The 13,564-nt window shown below is 36.7% G+C and overlaps 1 protein-coding gene across 11 annotated transcripts in view; it reads right to left on the bottom strand.

Moving 5' to 3' along the window:
- Positions 1–13,564, bottom strand: part of CEP128 (centrosomal protein 128) — a 475,959-nt gene that overhangs the window by 446,476 nt on the left and 15,919 nt on the right. For 7 of the 11 annotated variants that reach the window (XM_061429611.1, XM_061429608.1, XM_061429603.1 and 4 more), the window contains 3 exons: positions 11,214–11,335; positions 7,186–7,347; positions 5,444–5,530 (listed from right to left, as the gene is read on the bottom strand). In XM_061429611.1, the coding sequence (XP_061285595.1) occupies positions 5,444–5,530; positions 7,186–7,332 (234 nt within the window). In that variant the 5' untranslated portion in view covers positions 7,333–7,347; positions 11,214–11,335. Of the gene's footprint in view, positions 1–5,443; positions 5,531–7,185; positions 7,348–11,193; positions 11,336–13,564 lie in introns of all 11 variants that reach the window. The other 4 variants (XM_061429609.1, XM_061429607.1, XM_061429606.1 and 1 more) reach the window with 2 other exon arrangements.

The raw sequence follows: 13,564 nt of genomic DNA on the forward strand, positions 1-13,564 counted from the left end.
AAAGCGATCGTGAGGAAAAAGAACAAAGCTGGAGGTATAACCCTCCCAGACTTCAGACAATACTACAAAAAGCTACATCAAGAAGCATGGTATTGGTTTAAAAAAAAAAAAAAAAAGATATATGAATCAATGGAACAGAGCAGAGAGCCCAGAAATAAACCCACATACCCAGAGTCATACCCAGCCTCCTTTGACACAGCACCACACAACAGCAAGTGGTGTTGGGAAGGCTGGAAAGTCACATGTAAATCAATCAAGTTAGAACACTCCCTCACACCATACACAAAATAAACTCAATGGCTTAAACGTTTAAATATAAGACACAAAACCACAAAACTCCCAGAAGAGAACATATGTAAAATCTGTACCAACATAAATCAAAGCAATGTTTTCTTAGGTTAGTCTACCAAAGCAATACAAATAAAAGCAAAAATAAACAAATGAGACACCAAATTTATAAGCTTTTGCACAGCAAAGGAAATCATAGGTAGAACAAAAGGACAACCTACAAAATGGGAGAAAATATTTCCAAACAACAAGACCAACAGAGGATTTCCAAAATAAACAGCTCAGTACAGTTCAGTTCAGTCGCTCTGTCGTGTCTGACTCTTTGCAATCCTATGGACTGCAGCACGCCAGGCTTCCCTGTCCATCACCAACTCCCAGAGCTTGCACAAACTCACGTCCATCAAGTCAGTGATGCCATCCAACCATCTCTGTCGTCTCCTTCTCCTCCCGCCTTCAATCTTTCCCAGCATCAGGGTCTTTTCCAAGGGGTCAGTTCTTCACATCAGGTGGCCAAAGTACTGGAGTTTCAGCTTCAGCATCAGTCCTTCCAATGAATATTCATGGTTGATTTCCTTTAGGATGGACTGGTTGGATCTCCTTGAGAGTCCAAGGGACTCTCAAGAGTCTTCTCCAGCACCACAGGTCAAAAGCATCAATGTTTCCACACTCAGTCTTCTTTATGGTCTAACTCTCACATCCATACATGACTACTGGAAAAAACATTGCTTTGACTAGATGGACCTTTGTTGGCAAAGTAATGTCTCTATATTTTAATATGCTGTCTAGCTTGGTCATAGCTTTTCTTTCAAGGGGCAAGCATCTTTTAATTTCGTGACTGAAGTCACCATCTGCAGCAATTTTGGAGCCCAAGAAAATAAAGTCTCTCAATTTTTCCATTGTTTCCCCATCTATTTGCCAACAAGTGATGGGACCAGATGCCATGATCTTAGTTTTTTGAATGTTGAGTTTTAAGCCAGTTTTTTCACTCTCCTCTTTCACGTTCATCAAGAGGCTCTTTAGTTCCTGTTTGCTTTCTGCCATAAGGGTGGTGTCATCTGCATATCTGAGGTTATTGATGTTTCTCCCAGAAATGTGATTCCATCTTGTGCTTCATCCAGCCCAGCATTTCGCATGATGTACTCTGAATATCAAGTTAAATAAGCACAGTGACAATATACAGCCTTGACGTACTCCTTTTTCCCAATTTGGAACCAGTCCATTGTTCCATGTCTGGTTCTAGCTGTGGCTTCGTAATGTGTATACAGATTTCTTGGGAGGTAGGTAAGGTGGTCAAGTATTCCCATCTCTGTAAGCACTTTCCACAGTTCATTATGATCCACAGTCAAAGGCTTTGGCACAGTCAATAAAGCAGAAGTAGATAAACAACTAATACAAGTCAATAACAGCAACAACAACAAACATCCAACAATGCCCCCCAAAAAGGGGGCAAAAGATCTAAATTGACATTTCTCCAAAGAAGACATACAGATGGCCAATAGGCACATGAAAAGATACTCAACATCACTAATTACTAAAGAAATGCAAATCAAAATTACAATGAGGTATCACCTCACATTAGTTAGAATGGCCATCATCAAAAGCCTACAAATAATAAATGTTATTGAGAGTATGGAGAAAAGGGAACCCTCCTACACTGTTGGATGGAATGTAAATTGGTGCAGCACTACAGAAAGCATTATGGATGTTCTTTGAAAAACTAAAAATTGCCATAAGATCCAGCAATCCACCCCTGGGCATATATCTGGAAAAAACTCTTAATTCAAAAAAATGCATATACCCCAAAGTTCATAGCTGCACTATTTTCAATAGACAAGACATGGAAGCAACCTAAATGTCAACAGATGAATGGATAAAGATGTGGTATATACATATATACAATGGAATACTACTCAGTCATTAAAAATGAAGTAATTCCATTTGCAGCAATATGGATGGATATAGAGATTATCATACTAAATGAAGTAAGTTAGAACGAGGAAGACAAATATATCACTTATATGTGAAAATAAAATGTGACACAAGCAAAGTTATTTATAAAACAGAAACAGACTCATAGATAAAGAAAACAAACCATGGTTACCAAGGGGAAAGGGGGCAGATGGGGGATAACTTAGGTGTTTGAGAGGAGCAGACACAAACTATTCTATATAAAACAGATAAGCAGGGTCCTACTGTTTAGCACAGGGAATTGTATTTGATATCCTATATCCTATAATAAACCATAATGGAAAAGAATATTAATAAATATGTGTGTATAACTGAATCACTTTGCTGTATACCAGAAACTAATACAATATTATAAATTAACTATACCTCAATAAAATAATAATAATAATTTCAAAATGAATTAATCTGCTACACAATATTGAAAAGAAACTAGGTTCCACAGCAAGAGAACTTGCATGAGCTGGAGCACAGGCTCAAAAAGAAACAAAAAACAAAAATCAATTTCCAGAGTCCCTTCCTAAACAGAACACACAATGATTAAAATTTTAAAAATAGAGGATAACACTATCATATACTTACAAGACTTAAAGAATATAAATAAAAAGATTCAAATGAATCACCTGATAGTTACATACACTCATTTTTAGGTTATGCTCATTTTACTGCTATATTTCATAACAGTAAATATTTTAATGATAAGAAAGCAATTTATACTGAGAAGCCCATCAGACTGACTTGTGAGAAATACTCCGAGTTGCACATCTTCCCATAGATTAAGGCAGGTGTGCCCCCAGGTAACTTACAGGTGGTAGACTGGAAATCACTGCTCCATCGAGGGACTGTAATATAAAGCAATGAGAGACATCCCCTCTGGTATGAGGGTGAGTGGGTAATCACTGAGAACCAACTACTTTAACAGAACAAGAATTTGGAGAAACTAAGGAGGAGAATTTAGACCAGACAAAGAATGGCCTAAAATAAAAGGAGGGCTTCCCAGGTGGTGCTAGTGGTAAAGAACCTGCCAGCCAATACAGGAGACTTGGGTTCGATCCCTAGGTCTGAAAGATCTCCTAGAGGAGGAAATGGCAACCCACTCTGGTATTCTAGCCTGGAGAATCCCATGGACAGAGAAGCCTGGAGCGCTACAGTCCATAGGGTTGCAGAGTCGGACATGACCAAAGCAACTTGGCACATGTGCAAGGTAAAAAAATCTTGTTCTCCTATGTCCTATTTTAAATATGAGCAGCTCTACATTTTATGTACGGGTAATTCAGATGGAAATGAAATACCTGTTGAGTTTATTTCTCATGTATAAAACCATTCCCCCAGAACTCAATTCAATTCAATTCTAGAACTCAATTCAACTCAATTCAATTCTAGGCCTCCCAATTCTAGTAGAAGGCATACTGTGTTTTAAAAGCTTACCCATACAGAAATTTCCCTAATATATAGTTTTATTTCCCAATAACTCAATCCAAGGGAAATTCATCTAATATTCTCCCTTTCAAAGTAGGTTAGTTCTCTGCCACTAGTTAATGTTTTTAATTTTTTACTAATAAATTATGGAGCAAAAAATTAACTACCATTATTAATATGGTAATTAAATCAAAAACATCTCATGAGCTACTTAAATATATAAAGTCTATGGCACCATCTGCAAATACATCATAAATCATAAAAACCTGGTAGATGCAAAAAAGTCCAAGTTTAATTTCTAAATGAAAGTAGTAAAAAAAAACCTTACAAGAGAAAATATGTTCCCTGCACTCAAGCAATTAGCCTCCAATTACAAGCAAATGAGATGACTACATTTCTGCTTTGTAAAAAGAAAATAAATCATCAATTAAGCCATACAGCACAGATATATATAAAATAATCAGTTTTACAGCACACATGTAGTACCTGTCGTCTTAGAGTGTACACTCATAATTAGAAACATGAAGGAATAAATTTAATTGGTTTCCCAAGAGTTTGCAGAAGATGAGTTAGCAAATTCCAAAAGAAAGAAATAAGAAATGGAATTAGCAAAATATTAATAAAAAATATTCATTTTAGGGAATTCTCTGGTGGCCCAATGTTTAAGACTTCACACTCTCACTGCCTAGGGACCAAGTTCAATTTCTCCTCCGGGAATTAAACCCCCCTCCCCCCCCCAGCCATATGGCATGGCCAAAATCAAACAAACAAATAAAAATATTCATTTTATCCCAGAATTCTGGGGTATCTTTCCGGCTTCCATCCCCATGTGAATTATATTAAATCCCCATGTGTTTAAATTGGCATATACTTGAAAGGGCATTTTGAAATGTCTGGAGAATTTTTAATTGCACATGTCCTTTAACCCAGGAATCCTATACTTCCAAGAATCATACATGATTATACACAACAAATGTGTACAGTAACGGTCATGGCTGCACAGTTTATAATAACAAACAATAACCTAAATACATCTATACTATGGAATATTATAACTGTTCAAAAGAATGAGGAAGAGCTACTGTGTCATCTGAAAAATGATATACATTAAATGAATTAAAATTACATAACACTTATTATACAAAAGTTAAATAACACTTTTTACAGGATGCTGATCTTCAAAGCAATTACATGTATACTTATGCATGCATAGAAAATGTTTGAAAGGATATACAAGAAGCTGTCACAACAGTTACCTCTGGAGTAGCACTAAAAAGGGCCATGGAGTTTTAGTATTTATTTAAATAATGAGCATGTCTTACTAAATTAAACCATCCTTAAAATTCTTAATTCCCCATGAGGGATATCCATGGTCCAAATTTAGTAAGTTTCAGTTTAATTCATATCCTAAATTCTTCCCCTCTGATTTAATGCTCTCAAATTCAGACTTCCCTGGTAGTCCAGTGGTTAAGACTCCATGCTTCCACTGCAGTGGTTTGATCCTCGTCAGGGAACAAATCCTACATGTCATGTGACACAGCCAAAAAAAATTAATAAATAAAGCTTTCAAATTCAATAGAATCTTATCTATACACACTAGTTGGCGATCCATCTGATAAGCTAACCTAAATTTAAACTACAAAATAGTAACCCAGTAAAAAAGCTAAAGCTATTCATGATGGTCATCTCCTTTATCTCATATCCATATTCAACAACTAAACTTCCAAAAAGGTTAGTAAGAGAAAATGCAAACATTTGTAAACATTCTTACATGTTCTATAGCCCCCGCCTGTCCATTACTATACTCTCGATAACGTCCAAGCATCTGGTCGACTTGTCGCAGGTTCCGACTGGTGTCCTAAAAAAAAAGTGGGCTTTACTAATTGCTCCAAATGACGTTTTCCCCAATCTTAGCAGTATATCAAATAACTAGGTCAACTGTTTGCAAAAAGTACAACTGATACAATAATTAAGTTGGACATCAATATACTTCATAAATATCAAATAAATCTTATTAACACTGATAAACTCAAGCCCATCTGCAATTTACTCATGTGAAATCTGAAGCAAATGGTTTCAGTCCTTATCCATAACAAGCTGGAAACAAAACCATAAATTGGATAAGAACCCTCATCAGCAATTTGTACATGTCAACAATTTGTACACTTCAACCCCTCTTTATAGAAGAGAAATCTTGAGAAAAATGTGGTAGATTGTGTTCAAGACAAGCAAATCACGAGGATCAATGTTATTTCAATTATTTACCTTAGAACTTGATTAAGAGAAAAGAAAATAAAGTAGCCCTTAACTTTTAGCTATAAACAAATTTGTTCCTAATTACAATAAAAATGGTTTCCACGAAATTTGCTAGGTTTCACCTGAAAGTTGAATGAAGGCATTTCTTTCCAAATATATAGTTATTAATATGTTTCATTAGTGGAAAAGTACAAGAATCTGCACTGCAAAAATCCAATATTATGTTAATTTAAATAAGTTTCAAAAGAAATAGGTTTCTGAGTTTTAAAGCATATTATGGTTTCTCCACCAGAAATTAGCCTCTTTTTATCTAAGCATAATAACTCAAACCAACTGAAAGCCAAAATCCATGGTTATTTAGGCAAAACAGAAGTAACAGATTAAAGGGTAGGAAAAAAATAATTCTATTTGAGTTTTCTTTTTCCCCAACATTATACCCTTCCCCCACCTCATTATCAAACCCTTTCTAGGAAGGGCATGTAAAATTCCCACTCAAATTTCCAAACACTGTCAAAAACTAGCCTCTAAACAAAAATGGCATCTCAATATCATTCATCCATGAATAATTTACCTACCCAAAATAGGAACAACTTCTCTAAAGACATGTCCACAAGAAGCTAAACTATGGTAATTCCTACTGGCTTCACTCCCAGAGTATTTAAAGTATTTGGAAATACTATCTTATCCCAAGACATTTCCGCAACCTATCAGATATCTCAAGTATCTTTACTGACTGTGTTAAGCAGAATAATGGTCCTAAAAATGTCTAGGTCCTAATCTCTCAAACCTGTGTATACGTTCCCTTACATGGCAAAAGGGATTTTGCAGATATAACTAAATTAAGGACCTTGAGATGGGGAGATTATTCTGGATTATGGGGTGGACCCAAGGTACTCACAAGGAACCTTAAAGGGAAGCAAGAATAGGCATAGTAACATGATGTAAGAAGGGTCCAACCCACCTTTATGGCTGTGAAGAGTAAGGGAGGGGCTATAGGACCAGGAATTTCGGCAGCCTCTAGAAAAGGCTGGAAAAGGAACAGATATTTCCCTAGGGCCTCCAGAAAGGAATGCAGACCTCCAGATATACTGCTTTTAGCTGACCTTTAGAAATATAAGAAAATAAATTTCTGGGTTTTTTAGACAATAGTTTTATGGTAATTTGTTACCGTGCCATAAAAAACTAATACACTTACTTAAACCATTTCTTAGTTTAACCTAGTTCACATCTACCACATGCTACCACTGCTAAACTAACCTGTAAAGTGCTGGTTATCGTGTTGACCTTCTCAGTGACATCCACAGTAGGACGATGTCCAACTTCCCTGTGTACTGAACTGGCAGCCCACCGCCTCAACCGGTCACGAGAGCGGAAGTGGTCTGAATCGCTGGAGGATTCTGCCATTGATGTATAAAAATCCTTAAAAATAAATCCAGCTCAAGGTCAATCAAATGGTAAAGAGCATAGAAATAAGAGGTTAATTAAATTTTATTTGCTTTTAAGTATTTATTACATTAGTCTTTTACCATATCATAATTTCTAACACAGAGCTTGAAAACACAAGTTATTTCCACATGCAACTCTCTCTCCTTTGTCTTTTCTGCTTTATGAGCAATTCCTCAGACATTTACAACTCAAAATAATAATAATCACTTAGTTTTATGCAATGATCCTAAATTTTCAAAGCATATAGTATCTCATACAACCCTACCAACAACACTCTAAGGTATATGAGACATACAGATTGGTATCTCTACAATGAAAGAAAAAAATAACACAGATATTCTCTAAGGTAGGACCTGAAGGTCTCAATATTTGTCTGACTTCCATTCTGCTAAGCTATGAGAACATGTGCATCTTTAAATAAAAATACAACACACACAGAATAAGAGAATTCCATTTATTATACAGCAAATACTCTCAAACCTCTTAATTTAAAATATAGTCGAATTAAATGCCATCACAGAAGTACAAATTCCATGACAACAAATATGTGAGAAGATGACATCTTCAACATCTCCATCAAAACAGAAGGTCAAGCAGCCTGACTATAATCTCCTAAGAAGAAACATCTCTGAATATGCTTTCTTCCCATCCTTACCTCAATTTTCAATCTAATGAAAAACAATTTCACGCAAGACAATCTCAATTTCAGAAAATTTTTATAGAAATTGAAGAAATGAAATATATTTTTAACAAAGAAACATCAGAGAAAATTCAATTATCAAAAGTGAAAGTTTGAGTATTCCAATAATTTCATTTTCTTCTTAATAGGGAGTTAATGATCTTTATTTTAACATTAATTGTTACAATCTTCTTAAAATCTATATGGCCAGTTTTCTGGCGTTTTAAAAACAGTATGAGGAAACCTCGCTTTCGTAATCTAAAATATTCTGAAATTTTTGGATCTTTATTGTGAATGAATCTGGGAAGTACATGACCATAGGGATAGAGGGAATTTGCTAAATATGTATAGATTCTATAAAGCCAAAGGGATAGAGGGAATTTGCTAAATATGTATAGATTCTAGCACATTTAATGCAAGTATTCATGTTTTTTAAATATTTAAATAAAAAAGATAAGCAAGGGAGCTTGCTGTGAGTTCAGGTTTTTCAAAGTGAAATACAGTCTGTACTTGTAGCGTCAGAAAAAAGAAATCAACAAACATCCAACTTCTTCGACCCATCTGAGACAGTGCTAGAGAGGAGCTGTCAGACTGCAGCCTCTCCTCTGCCCAGGCCTCTCAACTTCCTTCCTGGCCTCTCTCCTCAGTTCTCGCCCCCCTCCTCCTGTCTACAAGCATAAAGGCACAGTGCCGACAACCTAGCTCCCTCTGACATCAGGAAACATGAACAAGGAACAAAGGCAGATGCAACTGTATGGCTACACTTCTGCAGGATCACACTTAAGTCCAAAAGAATAAACTTGAGAAGAAATCTTAAATGGAACTTCACCTTTAAACTTAGGAAATCACTTGTGTGTCTCTGCACACCCATGCACACATGTGAGCACAGACATAAGTCTATGCCACTTGACCTACAATCATTTACTGTAAGTTAGAGGACTTTTCCAACACTTTCCTTTCGTGAAAACAGGAGGGAAAAAAAAACTTCAACATTTTCTGAGAGCCTACTACGATGCCAGGTACTCTATAAATGCTCACACAGACAATCCAATTTAGGGCTTCCCTGGTGGCTTAGAGGGTAAAGCGTCCACCTGCAATACGGGAGACTTGGGTTCAATCCCTGAGTCAGGAAGATCCCCTGGAGAAAGGATAGGCTACCCACTCCAGTACTCTTACCAGGAAAATCCCATGGACAGAGGAGCCTGGAGGCTGCAGTCCGTGGGGTCGCAAAGAGTAATAACTTACTAAAATGGGCAGTTAACCTATAGAGGATACTGAAGGCAGAGACGTTAAGTAACAAGTCAAACTCCAGACAGTAATTATAAGTAAGAGACCCAGGAGGCAGACCTAGGGTTCAGCCAGGCTTCTTCACCTTCAGTGTTCTCTTCATTCTGCTCTGCTCTGCTGTCTCCTAAACACTACTTGTGAACTAGTAAAAATCATTAAAGGTAGCATCAGGCCATGGCTCACATGTGTCTACAGCCTCCTCAATGCCCTGTCATTTCACTTAAGCATAAAAATACCAAAGGAAAGGAGAGTGGGAAGCAAGTAGCAATATGAAATCTCTATTAGTCACTTAGGGGAAAAAACAGCAACATATCTATGCTGCATATAATAAAACAAATCAAACCTCTGGCCTCACAGTAAAAAGGCTTTTATGTCCTTATTCCTTCTCTTATATGATGGAAAATAATAATTATGCCTGGATCTGTCAGAATTCTGTATCTGAAAGAATAAGTTTCATTTTAACCAGTCATAATTCTGGAAACTAAACTGGAATTAAGATATCACCAGGCAGAATAAAAAGGTAACACTGAAAAATCAGACGTCAACCATAATGGCTGTTGGTGAGAACAAGAAACAAGATAACCATCTTTGAGACAACCTGATTTTTTTTTTAATATCAAAATTTTAATAATAATCAATTATACATAATGTCAGTGAAGGGAGAGGGAGCTTCCCAGATGATGCCAGTGGTAAAGAACCCGCCTGCCAATGCAGGTAGACATAGGAGACACGGGTTCAACTCCTGGGTTGGGAAGATCTGCTGGAGGTGGGCATAGCAACCTACTCCAGTGTTCTTGCCTGGGAAATCCCAGGGACAGAAGAGTCTGGTGGGCTACAGTCCATGAGGTTGCACAGAGTTGGACACAAATGAAGCAACTTAGCATGTACGCACTGTCAATGAATATAAATGGCATATCAGAGTCATCTAATGAGCTATTTAGTATCAACTTGACTACAAAGAGTGAAAACTGAAATTTTTATGTTTTTTAAAATAATTTGGGGAAAATGTGTAAAATATAAAATAGTACAGAGACTAAGACAGTAAGCAAGCATATATCTACTACCAGAATGTTATCATTTTCTATTTCTATTTTCTATTATATTCTTCTGCTTCTATCATCTATTTCCCTATTATTTTTAAGAATCTATTCTTAATATTATTATTTCCCATTCTGACACGTGTGCTTCTAATATTTTGGATAAAATATTAGGTTGGCCAAAAAATTTATTTGGGTTTTTCCATTAGTTGGTATAGAAAAACCTGACCAACTTTTTGGCCAACCCAATATTTAGAACACTGTAAATAAAGTCCTAGTACTGGCACAGCGGTAAAGAATCCTCCTGCCAATGTAGGAGACACAGATTCAATCCCCGGGTTGGGAATATCCGTTGGAGAAGGAAATGGCAACCCACTCCAGTATTCTTGAAAAATTCCATGGACAGAGGAGCCTGACAGGGGAGCCTGTCCATGGGGCTGCAGAGTAGGACACAGTCACGCATGCATGCACATGGCTGCCCGCCCTATCCTCACCCGACTACTCCCGCCGCTCCACCCCACCCCATCCCCGGGTTAACTCCTGGATGATTTTGTGTTTAACTCTCCACACCGCACTCTTATACTTTTACCACAGGTACATATGTACTTCACAGTCTTTCTTAATGGAACACACACTGTAGTTAGTTGAAAACATATTAACAAGTGAAGATACAGGGTATCTGAATCTAAAAGAGAAAATCATAGCAGCATTAGCTGCTCACACATACAGCACTGTTGTCAAAACTATGCAAACAGCATTAGCTTAACTATGTGTAACTGTCACATCACACACACACACACAAGACCTCTCACTTACCCCTATTAAGGATTACATACTTTTAATAAGATAAAACCACACTTTTCAGCATGAATTTCACTAGTTCACAAAGTCCTCAGCTTTTAATTGCAATTACGTTGAGCAATAAAAGACGTACAAACTCCTGCATCTGATGGAACTCCTGTAGAAATATCAAGATTCAACGTGAGATATAGGTGAAGATTTTTATATCATATTACAGCATACAAAACATTTGCTTTTATAGCATATGAAAGAACTTTAATTACATAAATGTCATAAGTGTTGAATTTAAAACACTAAAGACATTAAAGAATCTGATTATAATAAAAAAATAGAAATTACTATTTCTATTACAATTACTATTTCATTGCTGATTAAAAAAAAAAAAAAAACTTAGCACTGTCTACACCTACTACCAACAATTCAAAAGTTCAAACACACCTCTCACAGCTAACAGAGCGCCTGAACCTAAGTGGCAAATGCAGAAGGCAGGTACAGTGGAAGAGTTCCAACCTTACCAGAAGATGTCAGTCTACTAACAGTCAACACTTCCACTCCCCAGACACGGAGCTGATGGAGGAAGAGAGAACCAAATGAAAAAGGAGTGGCCTCGAGGGTCGCCAGAAGGCTGTTGCCCCACTATCAGAAAAAAGTGTCAGTCACGCAGCCGGGCCCAACTCTTTGCGACCCCATGGACTGTAGCCTGCCAGGCTCCTCTGTCCATGGGACTTCCCAGGCAAGAATACTGGAGTGGGTTGCCATTTCTTTCTCCAGGGGATCTTCCCAATCCAGGAATTCAACCAAAGGCATGAAGATAGTTCCAAGAGCCCCTTAAGATAACTGACGGAGAAGCACAAAACAGTAAGTGCCAATGCTACACTCTTCACTGACCATTACTATTTCATACAATTAAATAGTTTTTAAAAAGTATTGTTTATCCTAGTATCAGTGGCATTAATGAAAATAAGATTTTTTTTTAGGACTCTGAAAATCTTCTCCCCAGTGAGATCGTACCCAAAGCATTAGACTCAGTCCATGTTGATAAAAGCATACTGAGAGCAGTCACATTAAAAAACAACAACAACAACAAATATGGCCATGCAAAACTGTTCTATCTAATAACCTAGGAAATATAAATCGTCAATGAGATGCTTTTATAGCCCACTGTTCTCCCTTAAATAATTCTATCTTAGCCAGGTTGTAGGGGAAGGAACATTCCTATGCTGTCCCAGTGGATATGTGTAAGTTGATACAAATTGTCTAGATGTCAGCAGGCAATGTGTATCAAAAGCAGTTTGTACCTTTGACCTACTAACAATACTTTCAAAGTTTCTCCTAACAAAATCATTGGAATATACACAGAAATGTATATATAAGAATATTTGCTGAGAATAAATATCACAACTATATAACGGAAAATAAAAAGCACTGAAATCTCAAATTATAAGAGTTAAAATACAGTACATTAATGTAATGGAATAATACACAGACATTAAATCCCTATTTCTGGAGATATTTAATAGCAACGCAAGGGATCAAAGCATGAATCCCAATTTTGTAATAAACATTACATGATGTCTGTATATGAATATACATTGCCAGTATACATATTCAGGGGTTTCCCAGGTGGTGCCAGTGGTAAAGAACCCGCCTGCCTATGTAGGAGACATAAGAGAAGCGGGGTCAATCGCTGGGTAGGGAAGATCCCTTTGAGGAGGGCCTGGCAACCCACTCCAGTATTCTTGCCTGGAGAATCCCTTGGACAGACGAGCCTGGCGGGTGATGGTCCACAGGGTAGGAGTAGGACACGACTCAAGTGACTTCACACACATGCACACACACACACATTCAGAGGAACAGGAAAGGATGATGACAAAGGGAGAAGAAAATAAAAGTATATTTACCACGTTAAGTTTATAGTCAATTTCTATTCTTTAAACATTCCTATACTTCCTGGATTTTCTTACAATGATTGAATAATAAGAAAGAAAAAGAAAATCAATGCTTGAAAGAAAAAAAAAAAATATATATATATATATAAAGATCCCCTTCAGAGACAGCAGATTAAGAACAGACTGATAACCTGGAAAATGTGTCTAAATAAAACACATTTAGAGTGGCCCATGAATAATAATCACTACTGCAATTTGAATTCCAAAGAAGAATTTAAACACCTAGCATGCTCAAGAAAAAAATCTTCATTATTTTTAAAGAGTTAAAAGAAAAAAAATTCAGGTGGACTAGAAATTCATTCTCATTAGCATAAGAAATCTCAGCATGATGTTTGTAGACAAAGAAGAAAGAATTGCTAAATTTGAAGAATGATTAAAGAACAGTTTAAAGGAGCTGAATCACCTAAATCTTGGTTAAATGTGTGACCGGCATTTCC

Source organism: Bos javanicus, chromosome 10 (genome assembly GCF_032452875.1).
Source record: "Bos javanicus breed banteng chromosome 10, ARS-OSU_banteng_1.0, whole genome shotgun sequence".
NCBI lineage: Eukaryota > Metazoa > Chordata > Mammalia > Artiodactyla > Bovidae > Bos > Bos javanicus.